Below are 15,072 nucleotides of genomic sequence, written 5' to 3' on the forward strand. Positions count from 1 at the left end.
ATTTTTAGTTAATTGACATGTAATTTTCTTTTGTATTCACGATTTGTAACCATTAAACTCTAATAAACCAATCTACCCAAAACAGATATGAACTGTTGAGTTCAGTGATTAAAGATTTGGTCTAAAAGAAAAAGGTTCTCAACATAGTGGAATAGGTCAGATAGTTGGGCTGACTATATGACCCTACGAGTGTCATACATTCAAGTCTTGATAATGATTTTGTGATACTGTAAAGAAAATAAGTAATATTACCTTCTAAGATCCTCCTTTTCTTATTGTTTTTTTTATAAGATTTTTTCTAATTATCTCTTGCGTTAATTTTTTCTTTTATATCCTTACTTAATTAATTAATAATATTTTTAGGAACAGATAATATATCTTGAAAATTAATGAGATAACTTTTTTTCTTACTAGGATTGGAGAATATTCGTAGACGTAATGTTTAAACATAAATATTCTCTTTTTGTAATTTTTAGATAATTTATAAGTTGGAGAATTAATTAATTTGGTGAGAAGCAATTAACTAGAAAGATAAATGATTAGTTTTAAGAAGGCTAAGAGTAATTTTGATAAATTAATTCAAATTATTAACAAATTTAATATAATTAGTTAAATTAATCAATTTTTTAAATAATATAAATTAGTTGAAAAGATCTTATATATAAAAATCAGGTCGTGGATATCTATGTTAAATATTTGGAGAGAGAGTTTTACTACTCAAAATGATCGTATTTAATTTTTTTTAATAAAATGTCTCATTGAATTTTCTTAAAAGCTGACACCCCTTATACACTTTATTTTGCATTTTATTCCACAACCTTTATTATTTTCTAAAAAAAACCATTGAAGTAAAAGATGATATTTTTTTTCGAATAAGTAAATTTAAATGTAAATTTCTATTACTATCATTGTCTATGCATAAAAAAGAAAAATGAAATCAGAAATCAGAGATGGCGTTAGTGAGGGTGTCTTAAAAGGCGTTGACCGAAGGGTAAAATTGTTGAGACATATTAGATAAGGGATGCAACAGGCAATGGACATGGCGGAAGAGACAAATAGTTTCTTCTCTCCATTTACGAATGCGACGTGACAGTCATCATGTTCTTGCTTTTCACACTTTTTCCTTTTTAATTATTTAACTTGCATATATATTTATATATTCCAAAAAATTTCATATCATGTAGAAAGTAAGAAGTTCCTTCAATTTCCATTGTCTGTTGGGAAGTGTTTTTCTTTCATTTGGTCATTAATTTTTAAGGAAGAATCTCTGTAGCTGGGGAACAAACACAAGAAGCAGGTAGACCTTATTTTTGTTTCACAAGGTCATTTTCTCGAGGTTGGCTCAAGGATATTTAAAACTTAATTTAGATTAAATTATTCTAGAGTTTTTTTGATAATGTAAAATTTATTTTGTGCAATACAAATTAATTGCTAAAATTGTATAATCTACTCTTGGATTACAAAAGAAAATTAGTGATTTAGTTAAGTAATTTAAAAAAATATTTTAGTTATTAATAATAAAAAGAATATGTTAAATAGTGTGTTGTTTCATCATTTCTCATATTGAAAATACTAACACACTTGTAAATTAATGTTGGGCTAACATTAAGTTTAAAACTGGTTTTTTAAATTGATAAAAAAAATTATATTATTTAATATCTTAATATATATTCGAATGCACATACGATTTTATTAATTTTAATTTTTAAAAATGTCGCTAGAATCATAGTAACAAAATTAATAATTTTTTTATATATAAATTATACATCTTAATGTGTATTGGAATGCACATACGATTTTATTAATTTTAATTTTAAAAAATGTCACTAGAATTATAGTAACAAATAATTAATAATATTTTATATAAAAACTATACATCCATATATTTTTCAAAGAATTTTACCTTTTATATAAAATTTAATATTTCAAATAATACTATAATTTATATATGCCAGGTCAAACCTTCATCACACTCTACACTGGGAGGGGATATATCAAAGACTCATTGGGACAATTATACTACACCAATTCTACCCCATGCACACAATCAGGTGAAACTAGGAATTCTCAAATCCAACTATCCTTAAGGTCATGAATTCTCAAATTTTTACACAAGAAAGACCTTCCTTGGTAGCTTATTTCATATTGTATCCACAAAAATTATTTATGCATATGATGTATGTTTACACAAGACTCAATACAATATCAAGTTATCACAATTTGCCAAGTTGCCATTGCATGAATCTCAAGATCCACACACATCAATTTGCCAATTTGTCAATACTATTTCACATCATTTACATCAATCATATCGTTGAATATCATAAATTCATATTTGCAATATCATACTCAATTACTTACACCATTTAGCACAAGAATCATACATATTAATCTCACATTAGTTACAAGCATGGAGAATTATTAGGTATAGGACGATGTTTGACAACAACCATCTCACACCTGGCACAATTAGAGATAGTACATTGTCCTTTAAATAGCTCGTGCTTAGTGTGACTAATATCATGCACAACACAAACACTACAGGGAGTTCCCTAGAGCTCTCGCACCTAGCATGGACCAACCCACGTTTGGCATGAGTGGCACAAAGAGCACTTTGTACTCTTGATCACGATGACACCCAACGGCCCCAAGGTGGTGCTTGACATCACACCAAAAATGTCCAATTCTGCAAAATAGGGAGACAGATCCAATACATGCCCCAATTTCAATACAAAGATTCTAATCAGTAAAAACATTTTTTTAAGTTAGCAAAATACATCTACAAGCCAACATTTACACATTTAAACATAAACATCCTAATTGCTACTCCAAAACCTGAAACATTCATTGCTTAGTGTTCCCACATGGAGACGATCCAAGATCCATAAGATTAGTTAATTACATATAATTAAATGTACATACATATCAACAATATTAATTAGAGCCCTGAAGAATTGAAATACAAAAGAGAAAAGATTAAGGGTTAATCTCATTACTCAACATACATCCCACGAGTAAGACCACTCACTCTTTGTAGCAACCTCGGTCGCGACGGGACGGCGAAAAATAAATTGAAAAAGAGGGAGTCGCCACCAATGTTATTTTTTACGGAAAAACATTGGAAAAACCATAAAATAGAAAATAGTCTGCGAAAACCAAATTTTGAGTTCGGGAGTCGATTACGTATGAGGAAGGTATTAGCACCTCACAACGTTCGTCCTAAGACGATTACCTTTAATTAATTAAACTAATTATTTGTAATTTATAAAAATATTTATCTCACTAAAATAATCAAATATATTTTTTTTTTTGGGCTCGACAAGATTTAATTCTTGCTCCTACGTATCTTCATGTGCAATGAAGAATCAGAGTTACGTAGTTCTTTGTAGAAAATGTTTGTGTGTTGATATTTTTTTATTTAAATTTATTTTTGTTAAATATAGGATTCTTGAACTGTCGCAGCTCATTCATCTTAAAAATATAAAATTAACTAAGGTGTACACCAAAGTCAATTCAATGAAATTTTAATTATAATTATTGCTAGAGATTGTTATGAGGTTTTAGACGAAATTAAAGATAAATAGAGTAAAGTAGAAAGCTTAAAAGGAAATAACAGAGGATAAGAGAAAATAAGGAGGCTCGGCCTTCCATCTAAACATGATTACAATTCATAAATTAATAGGAGGCTCAGCCTTCCATTCAATGAATATTTTGGAATAATAAACTTGAAATTGATTATTAAAAATGTCTTAGATATTTAAATGGAGAGTATGACAAATAGAACTGTACACAAGAGATGATGAACGTGACTTCCACCACGGATCTCCCTCCCTTTCTCTCTATTTCCTCTTTCAGCTACTAGCCTCTGGATAAACAGAAACTTCGGGCAGAACCTCCTCCTCTCTTAGGGATCGGAACTAGGGCAGAACCTCCTCTCTCTTTCTCTCTCTCCTTCTCTTTCTCTTTTTTTTTTTTTTTTCTCTCTCTCTCTCCCTCTCCTTTCTTTAACTCCCTCCCTCTATTTATAGGAATTACAAAGTTACTATTCAGGTACTATTCACTCACGGAAATACTATTCATGAACAGTAAAAAATACTATTCACTCACGGAAATACTATTCATGAACAGTAAAAAATACTATTCACTCACGGAAATACTATTCACACCGAAATTACTGTTCACATTTTTTTTATTTTTATTTTTTTTTTTATTTTTTTTTATTTTTTTTTATTTTTTTTTTATTTTTATTTTTTTTTTAAAATATACCTTTTTTGCTATATATATATATATATATATATTTTTTTTTTTTAAAACAAAAATTGACATTTTCCGGACGAAATTGGGTTACTACAGTTGCCCCTCTTTACTTAATTTTACTAGATAATATAAACAAATCTTGTTTCCATATTATCGTAGTAAAATATAAGTAAAGAAAACACCAATTTCGTCCCTGAGCTTGAAACATTAAGAAACACGAGCGCGAGGAACACGAAACATTAAAAAAACATGAGCGCGAGAGCTCAAAACATTAAAAGACATGAGCGCGGGGACTCAAAACATTAAAAGAGTGAGCATGAAGGCTCGAAAATTAAAAGAATGAGCACGGGACTCAAAAGATTGATAGAGTGAGCATAGAGGTTTGAAAATTAAAAGAGTGAGCACAGCGGCTCGAAAGATTGATATGTGAGCATAGAGGCTTGAAAATTTAAAAGAGTGAGCACAGCGGCTCGAAAGATTGATATGTGAGCATAGAGGCTTGAAAATTTAAAAGAGTGAGCACAGCGGCTCGAAAGATTAAAAGAGTGAGTACGGGGACCCAAAGGATTGATAGAGGCTTGAAAATTAAAAGCATGGGCACGGGGACCCGAAAGTTTTATAGAGGCTTGAAAATTAAAAGAGTGAGCACAGCGGCTCGAAAGATTGATATGTGAGCATAGAGGCTTGAAAATTTAAAAGAGTGAGCACAGCGGCTCGAAAGATTAAAAGAGTGAGTACGGGGACCCAAGCATTGATAAAATGAGCACAGGGGCTCGAAAGATTGAGAGTGAGTGCAGGGACTCGAAATATTGATAGAGGCTTGGAACTTTAAAAGAGTGAACATAGAGGCTTAAAAAGTAAAAGAGTGAGCACGGGGACTCAGACAATTGATAGAAGCTTGAAACATTAAAAGCGTGGACATAGAGGCTTGAAAAGTAAAAAAGGTGAGCACGGGAGCTCGAAACATTAAGAATCGGGACAACAACCAAGTAAGTATAGGAAAATTCAAATTTAGAAATTGTAATAAACATTCAATCGGTTCATGATGTATGCATGACATGCAATGAAATGGTTTTAATGGAAAAATAATAACAAGATGAGTTTTGACCTTTCATCCCGTTATTATTATTATTATTTTTGCATCATTTTTCCAACCTTTGACCCCCTCACGAGCATGAGTGTTCAGACTGACCTTTTGTCAAATTATTGCGTCGCTAGATAAGCTATCTTGTCTGATAGTACAATTCAAAATTGTCAACATTTGTAATCTTCTCAATAAAGTTAGCTAGGGATCTTTCATTTCTTTGTGACTCTTAGAATCAATCATCGTAATTGAGATATTTTAGCCTATTTTTGACTTTATTTATTGGTTTTTCTTGCATCGCACGTTGCACTTTTAGCATATAATAATGAAATAAACACACAAAAATGACGAATGGTGGGGAATATGGGCTTTTATTGCTTCAAGGAAGAAAGCACAAGTATATGAGAGTGGAGATAAACAAAACAACGGGAGAGTAACATATCATATTTTTGGGGAAAGCAACACTAATTCCCCACATCAACAATTTTGAGAACCCCATTAATTGGCCTCTAAAGGTGTGAAATGCTTGTTGAGCATCTTAATGTTGCCTTGGCCTTCCAGTTTGCCCCGGCTTCGCACTTTGGTTGTCATATCTACTTCCTCCTTCTCCGCCTTTCTTTAGAAAAGTTGCCTTTGTTAAAGTTGCCCCTTCAGTCTAATGGGTATTTCTTTTATTTTTTTTAGACCTTAACTTTTGCATAGGCCGCTCTTTTCGAGTTTTCAGCCTATCAGGTCACTCTAAATTTTGCCTAAGCTGCCTTTTCAGGTTTTCAGCCTAGCGAGCCTTTTCTTTTTGTTATTATTTTGTGCTCTCCTTTATGCATAGTATTTCTTGACTGCATCAGAGTTTATCGGATTCAACAGATCTTCTCCATCCATATTTGTGAGAATCAAAGCTCCTCCTGAAAAAGCCTTTTTTACCATATAGGGCCCTTCATAATTCGGGGTCCATTTCCCTCTATGATCTCTTTGGGGTGGCAATATCTTTTTTAATACCAAATCTCCTTCTTGAAACTCTCGCGGATGAACCTTTTTGTCAAAAGCTCTCTTGATCCTTTTTTGATATAATTGACCATGACATAAGGCATTCAATCTTTTCTCTTCAATGAGGTTCAACTGATCATAGCGAGCCTGAACCCATTCCGCTTCCTCAAGTTTGGTTTCAGCCAATACTCTTAGAGAAGGTATCTCAACCTCAATGGGAAGTACTGCTTCCATACCATAAACCAGCGAATATGGAGTTGCCCCAGTAGAGGTGCGAACGAAAGTGCGATATCCATGTAGGGCAAAAAAAAGCATTTCGTGCCAATCCCTGTAGGTGACCACCATCTTTTGAATAATCTTTTTAATATTCTTGTTTGCTGCTTCCACTGCCCCATTCATCTTAGGGCGATATGGTGAAGAATTGTGATGTTGAATCTTGAAACTTTCACACAACTCCTTCATCATTTTGTTGTTCAAATTGGTCCCATTGTCAGTAATGATCCGACTTGGCAACCCGTATCTACAAATTAAATCTCTCTTGATGAATTTGACCACCACATTTCTGGTCACACTGGCATAAGAAGCTGCTTCAACCCATTTAGTGAAATAGTCGATAGCAACAAGAATGAATCGATGCCCATTGGATGCTTTTGGTTCTATTGGACCAATCACGTCTATTCCCCATATTGAAAAGGGCCATGGAGCGGCCAATACATTCAAAGATGTTGGGGGAACATGAATATTATCTGCATAAATTTGGCACTTGTGACACTTCCTCACATGACTACAACAATCAGCCTCCATGGTTAACCAATAATAGCCAGATCTTAGGATCTTTCTTGCCATTACATGTCCATTTGCATGTGTTCCAAATGAACCTTCATGGATTTCTTCCATGATTTCCATAGCTTCTTTAGCATCAACGCATCTAAGCAATACCATGTCATGATTTCTTTTATAAAGTACTTCTCCATTTAAGAAGAAACTCATTGCCAACCTCCTTAAAGTTTTCTTGTCATTTTCTGAAGCTCTAGGAGGGTATTCTCTGTCTTTTAGATAGCGTTTGATGTCATAAAACCATGGTTTTCCATCTGGTTCTTCTTCTATTGCTTGACAATATGCTGGTTGACCTTGATTATGTATTCTTATCAGTGGAACCTCTTTTCCTTGACTAATCTTGAACATCGAAGACAATGTAGCCAAGGCATCAGCCAGTTGATTTTCCTCGCGAGGGATGTGATGGAAAGTTATTTCCTCAAATTGTTCCATTAAATTTTTGATGTATGAGTGGTATGGGATTAATTTAGAATCCCGAGTTTCCCACTCATCTCTGAGTTGATGGACAACCAATGCTGAGTCTCCATAAACTTCTAACACTCTAGCCTTGAACTCCAAAGCTGCTAGAACCCCCATTGCACATGCTTCATACTCTGCCACATTGTTAGTACAATCAAAACCCAACCTTGCAGTGAAAGGGATTAATCGGTCCTCTGGAGTGATCAACACTGCCCCAATTCCATGCCCCAGTGCATTAGAAGCTCCATCAAATAACAACATCCACTTCTTTCTATTTATGGACTCTCCCTCCTCAAACAAAGCCATGATATCTTCATCTGGAAAATCATATTGTATTGATTGATAATCGTCTATGGGTTGATGAGCCAAATACTCAGCCAACGCACTGCCTTTAACAGCCTTTTGGGTTACATACACAATATCATACTCTGATAATAACATTTGCCAGCGAGCGATTCGACCCGTTAAAGCAGGCTTTTCAAATATATACTTGATCGGATCCATCTTGGATACTAACCAAGTAGTGTGACTTAACATGTATTGTCTTAAACGTCGAGTAACCCAAGCCAAAGCACAACAGGTTCGCTCTACCAGAGAGTACCTTCTTTCACAATCTGTAAACTTTTTGCTCAAGTAATAGATTGCTTGTTCTTTTCTTCCAGATGCATCATGTTGCCCCAGTGCACAACCCATAGATTCCTCAAGTACCGAGATATACAAAATGAGAGGTCTCCCCGAGGTGGGAGGTACCAAAACTGGAGGGTTTTGTAAATACTGCTTCATCTTCTCAAAAGCTTTTTGACAATCTTCATTCCATATCACTGGTTGACTCTTGCGCAGTAACTTGAAAATCGGATTGCAGGTTGCAGTTAATTGAGATATGAACCTGGCAATATAGTTCAACCTCCCCAAGAAACCATGAACTTCTTTTTCAGTACTTGGAGCTGGCATTTCTAAAATTGCTCTCACTTTGTCAGGATCCACCTCTATACCATTTTCATTAACCACGAATCCCAACAATTTTCCTGACTTCACACCAAAAGTACATTTGGCAGGGTTAAGTCGGAGTTTATACTTCCTTAGCCGCACAAATAGCTTTTGTAGATTTGTGATATGTTCTACCTCCGTCCTGGACTTAGCAATCATATCATCGACATAAACTTCAATCTCTTTATGCATCATATCATGAAACAAAGTCACCATAGCTCGTTGATAGGTTGCTCCAGCATTCTTCAATCCAAAGGGCATCACTTTATAACAAAATGTTCCCCATGATGTAATGAATGTAGTTTTCTCCATATCTTCAGGAGCCAGCCTTATTTGATTATATCCTGAAAATCCATCCATGAACGAAAAGAAAGCATGTCGGGCAGTGTTATCCACTAGAACATCTATATGTGGCAATGGAAAGTCATCTTTGGGACTAGCTCTGTTAAGGTCTCTATAGTCAACACACATTCGAACTTTTCCATCTTTCTTTGGGACAGGAACTATATTGGCAACCCATTGAGGGTACTTTGCCACTGCAAGGAATCCAACATCAAATTGTTTCTTTACTTCTTCTTTTATCTTTAAAGAGACCTCTGGCTTCATGCGTCTCAATTTTTGCTTAACTGGTGTGCATTCTGGGTTCAATGGCAAGTGATGCTCAACTATGCTAGAATCCAACCCAGGCATGTCTTGGTATGACCACGCGAAGACATCAGCATACTCAAATAACAACTTAAGCAACTTATTTCTTTCTTCCCCTTTTATAGCAACTCCTATTTTTATTTCTTTTTTATCATTTTCATTTCCCAGATTGATTACTTCAAGTTCCTCTTCATGGGGTTAGATCACCCGATCCTCTTGTTCTATCAACCTTTCTATTTCTGGTGGAGTGCTCAGGTCATTGTCATCTTCTTCAGCCTCATTAATGGGGTGATCAAAATCGTGACATGGGATATTAGCGTTATTATTTTTGGCATGGTTATTATTGAATCTGCAATTTAGGGTTGATGAAAGAAAATGAAGGTTGGAGCAATAAATGAGAGAAAAGAAAGATTAAAGGATAGAGAGAACATATGACAAAAAGATCAAAATGCATTTCATTCATATGATATACTGAAAGACAACATGCAAGCCCATTAACAAAAAGTCATACTAAAATCACGGGAATAATTGTAGAGTTTGTGTGACAATTACTTTGAAATTGAATTAAGAGTCACAGGAAATTCAATGATCTTCCAATTATGGAGCTCTTCACATGGATCACACGGACACACAAAGTTGGCGTGATTATCATCATTATCTTCCTTAATCATAGCCACTTGGTCTGCGTGCACCACCCCTCCACTTTGAAAGCTTTGATAAAGATGACAAATGGGAATCCTCTGAACTTTAGGCTCTCGATTCTCTAGACGAGCCAACCTTTTCTCTCTATTTTCTTCTGCCATTCTTCTTTTATCGGCTTGAGTAGGTTTGTACCCTAACCCCCATCGACCCTTGTTTTCTGGCAATTCTATTAATTTCGTGACTCCTTCCAAGCATGTTCCCAACCCAAGTCCTGGCTGATACCCTCCATTCATCATGACCTTTGCAACCATCATGGATGCACTTGATGGTTGTGGACTTCCCATTGGAGATTCAACATAAGCAGTACTAATTATTTCCAATGACTGAAACGAAGTTTCCAAAGCCTCCTCAGCTGCTTCAATATAACGGGTGGGAGCAGGACAACTCACCAACATGTCTTCCTCACCCGAGACAATCACTAGCTTGTCCTCCACAATAAATTTCAGCTTCTGATGTAAAGAAGAGGGAACAACCCCAGCTGAATGGATCCATGGTCTTCCCAATAAACAACTGTATGCAGGTTTAATATCCATGACCTGAAAAGTTATGTTGAAGGTGAATGGGCCAATTTGGACAGGGATTTCGATCTCCCCCATAACTTCCCTTCGTGATCCATCAAAGGCCCTCACAATCATAGAACTGGGTTTCATATGTGTCCCATCACAAGACAATCGATCCAGTGTTGACTTGGGCATCACATTTAATGAGGACCCATTATCGATAAGCACTCTAGCCAAAATGTGATTTGCGCATTTCACAGAGATGTGTAAAGCCTTGTTATGTCCCCTTCCTTCAGCTGGGACTTCATCATCTGTGAAAGTGAGGTGGTTATTGGCTGTAATGTTACCAACAATGCCGCCAAATGTGTCTAATGTGATGTCATTGGACACATGAGCTTCATTCAAGATCTTCATCAATAATTTTCTATGACTTTCAGAATTCATCAGCACTGATAACAAAGATACCCTTGCAGGAGTATGATTTAATTGATCAATGAGCTTGTACTCACTTTGTCGAATAAACTTAAGAAATTCTGAGACTTCTTCATCCGACACTTCCTTTTTCTTTTTCCCCATGACTTTTTCATCATCTCTCCTCTTAACACTTGAAACCTCTTCATTGATAATTGTATTTTCCTTTTGCTTATGGTTTTTTGTCAAGCCTTCTACTCTTAACTCTTCTGGAGTATAGACTCTACCACTACGGGTCATTCCACCTACTCCTGCGATATTTGTTACGTTGGTTTCTGTAGTGTCAATTCCTTCTTTTTGTTGGGCATTCACATATTCACTTTCTACCTTCATTTCGTAACACCATGGAACCGCCTTAGTGTCCTTGTAATGGAAAGGAGCTGGAATTTGCACAACAAGTGGCTTAAGGGTACTAGGTGTTGACGCGAAAGTGTTTTTTGTGAAAGTGATTACCAGTGGTTTTGGAGTAGTCATGCTGGACTTTTCGTTTGATTGAATCATCAATACATCCTCTTTTGTATGCACCTGGCTCACCTGAACAAAGTTTGAGTTAATCATGCCTTGTAATATTTCCTTGAATTTGCCACATTCCTCAATAGAATGTGTGGTTGTAGGGTGGAAATCGCATACTCCTACTTTGCGAGACTCTCCCTTAATCATCCCATATTTGCACAATTCTGAAAAAATGAATCTCATGGGGGTTCGGATCTTCTCTACTTCTGTCACTTGTGGAGTACATTCTTCTTTGATAGCATTAACCGATGAAGTCCCATGACCTGGAAGTGGATTATTTCTTACATTCGGCTCGCTTTCCTTAAAGCTTAATAATCCTGCATCTATCAAGTCTTGTACCTTGTGTTTCAAACCCCAACATTTCTCAGTTGAATGGCCTATTGCCCCAGCATGATATTCACATTTGGCATTTGAATCAAAACCTCTTGGATATGGAGGTTGGACAGGCTTTATAGGAAGAGGCTCAACTAGAGCATTTTGAACCAGATGTGGTAGCAGTTCAGTGTAGGTCATAGGGATCGGAGCTAGAGTCCTTGGTTGATTATTTCCCCTTCTTTGAGCATTATTCACCATGGGAGGCGAAATTGCCGATTGATTTTCTTGGGGTACTTGAAATTGTGGTGGCGCTGTAGGTGGCCGATAAGGCATTCTAGATGGATAAGGTTGCGGGTATGGTGGCAAAGAAACTGCTGCAATTTGTGGGTTATACATATATTGGGGTCTATAATTGGGTATGAAAGAAATAGGATTGTAGTTAGGTCTGACTGGTGTTGTCATCACTGCATTTGTTTCACCTCCTTTCCTCTTATTTGTGGTTTCTAAGGGTTTCTTGATGGTTGTGGATCCTGTTGTCATGTGTGCAATCTTCCCATTTCTAACTCCCATCTCAACCCTATCTCCAATGATGACCAAATCTGAAAAGTTTGATGATACATTTCCAATCATCCTGTCATAAAAGGGGGATTGGAGTGTATCAATGAACATCGTGACCATCTCTTTTTCCAATAATGGAGGTTGTACCTGAGCAGCTACCCCTCTCCATCGTTGGGCATATTCCTTGAAGGTCTCATTCTCTTTCTTTATCATATTTTGTAACTGTGTGCGATCTGGGGCCATGTCCATATTATACTTGTACTGTTTCAAGAAAGCCTCTGCCAAGTCTTTCCATGTGCGTACTCTTCCTCGCTCCAGGCTCATGTACCAACTTAATGCTGATCCAATAAGGCTTTCTTGGAAGAAGTGAATCAACAATTTGTCATCATGAGCACAGGAAGCCATCTTTCGACAATACATAGTGAGATGATTCCTTGGGCATGTATCTCCCTTGTATTTATCAAGTTCTGGAACTTTAAACTTGGGAGGAATTATAACATCAGGAACCAGACACAAGTCCACAGCATTGAAACCATAATTGTCGAATCCCTCTATGGCCTTTAATCTATCTTCCAACGATTGAAGCTTATCATCATGGGAAATATTTTCCGAATGACGATGGTGTACAATAACAGTTGGTGCAGGAACTAATCCCTGGTTATTAGGAGGCCTTTCGCCATGACTTACATTAGGTGGTGCATGAGCAATTGAGTGGGTTGGAATTTGTGGGTCATTAGCTTCAAGGGTTAGGTTTTGGGTTTGTGTTTGATGTGATGGGTTTAAGGTGGAGGTAGATGGATTACCCTCAGGAATATTAGCCACAGGTGGCGTGTATCCCGGAGGTAAACCATATGGAGGTAATGGAACTTGGCCTTGAAGGTTTGAAGTGGAAACATGATGGTCATTTTCTGAGGTCGTTAGGATGACAGGTGGTGTGTACCTTTGAACATTCGGGTTGGGTTGCGTGCGTGGAGTAAACCCAGGAGGGTAATCAGGTGACTCATGAGGCTGTTTAGATGACTCTCCATTTACCCCTTTTTTGGATTCCATTGACTGCAACAAGTCCAAAATTTTTCCCATTTGTTCTTTCAACTGATTTACATCTCCTCTCAGCTCCTCATGCTGTTGCTCCAAGTCATCTACCATCCCTTCCATGATTTTGGTCTTTGTACGTGTCCCGTAAGGGTGTCGAAGGGATGCTTTCTTTGCCTCAATAATTGTTTTCTTTTATAAAACTGTATAAGAAAATTTAATGAGTATGTAATGATGTGACTATGCATCATGTATGTGAAAATGTTAAATTGTTGGAGAGACATAAATCACATGAATCACGTGGATCATCTTTCTTTAATTGTTTCTTAGATCGTCACGTTCTAGATACTAGGTCATGGAATCAGTGGATCTTTGTGATCATTATCAATTAAACTTTTCCTTTAGAATGTCACATTCTAAGTACTAAGCGTAATATGAAACGAGTAGCTTTTGCATGAACATCCTCTCTTAGCTGGCAAATTTTATTAATAACAATAGTATAATACATCATGATAACTTAAATTATTCACCGCTAACAACCATCTCTCTCATTTTTGCTATCATATCTCTACAGTATTCAAGGAAGTCATAAATTTCTTTGGGAGTGGAATGTGGGATTGCCATTCCCTCAGCTCGTTGTAGTAGGTGAGAAGTGTCATGGAGCATGTTTTTAACTTGCTGAACTCGATCCACAAGATTATATGCCCAAATTCTTTGATTTTCTTCATGTATTCCGATGACGTCCCTTAATTGCCTTATTTCTTCCTGTAGGCCCATAACCTGATGATTTATCTCTCCCAATGTGGCTTGATAGTCCATATTCAGATTGAAATTTAGTCTTTTTTCATCTTGAACTCTACTTTCATACTCTGCCACTACCCTTTTGAGTTGTTCTTTCAAATCCTCCAGTTGTTTTTGTGCTGCTTTTTCAGCTTTTTTGGATGTTTCCCAAGCCTCTCTCCATCGTTCACCATCAACCCTAGCTTGATCACGTTCATTTCTTCGCATCTTTAATTCTGTGGAAGCGGCCTCTAAACAACTGCGGGTATTTAACTTACTTCCTTCTTCAATTCTCGCTCGCTTATTGGCTAGTTCAACACATTGTCTTACTTGGGAAATTTCTCTTTGCATTGCTTGATACTCTTGGCGGGCCTGTATTAACTCCCTCTTCATATCTTCTTTTTCTTTCTCAGATTTAGCCAACTCTTTTTTAAGTTTTTCGACCTCTTCTTGACTCATGGGTTCTTGAATTGGCATTTCTTTAATAACTGGAATAGGACCTTGGAATGGTAATTTAACATGTTGGACTCTCTCATTGAGCCACTGCTGATAACTCAACTTCACATTACAATTTCTTTTTCCCAATTCCCTCCCTTTTTTAATCACTTTATCCCAAGACTGTCTAATCTTGTTAAGCAAATCCAACTCCTTAGTCATATCATAGACCATGAAAGGAGTGATCGAATCTTCAACCGGTGGGCTCCTAATCGGATAACCGAGTTGTCTCAGCGCAAGAGAGGGATTGTAGTTTACACATCCTTTTGTACCCATGAGTGGTACGTTTGGGAAATCTCCACATTGACAAATCACTTTATCGATGTTTTGTTCTCGCAAGTACCAAGAAATGGTCTTTTCGCTAAGATTAGCTATGCTGTAAGCCCATTCACTCTTATTTTTAATCTCAATCTGACTTCCTCTCTTGAACATGTAGGATGTGAACCACAAGTA

At 36.4% G+C, this 15,072-nt stretch overlaps 1 protein-coding gene across 1 annotated transcript; it reads right to left on the bottom strand.

Annotated features, from left to right (window-relative positions):
• Positions 1 to 9,451: 9,451 nt before the first annotated feature.
• LOC145950084 (uncharacterized) lies at positions 9,452 to 13,467 on the bottom strand. Its single transcript, XM_083061013.1, has 2 exons — positions 9,806 to 13,467; positions 9,452 to 9,602 (listed from the first exon to the last, which is right to left on the bottom strand). Exons 1-2 carry the CDS (start codon positions 13,465 to 13,467, stop codon positions 9,452 to 9,454), a joined length of 3,813 nt encoding a protein of 1,270 aa, XP_082917139.1.
• Positions 13,468 to 15,072: the final 1,605 nt, after the last annotated feature.

Source organism: Cajanus cajan, chromosome 7 (assembly GCF_000230855.2).
Source record: "Cajanus cajan strain Asha chromosome 7, NIPB_CcT2T_4, whole genome shotgun sequence".
Taxonomy (NCBI): domain Eukaryota; kingdom Viridiplantae; phylum Streptophyta; class Magnoliopsida; order Fabales; family Fabaceae; genus Cajanus; species Cajanus cajan.

Excerpts from the sequence above, each read along its gene's own strand:
- LOC145950084 (XM_083061013.1), bottom strand. The coding sequence starts at position 13,467 with ATGGAAGGGATGGTAGATGACTTGGAGCAACAGCATGAGGAGCTGAGA. Across the intron at positions 9,603-9,805 it reads ACTCTTAATTCAATTTCAAA|ATTCAATAATAACCATGCCA; the intron begins GTAATTGTCACA and ends CCTAAATTGCAG.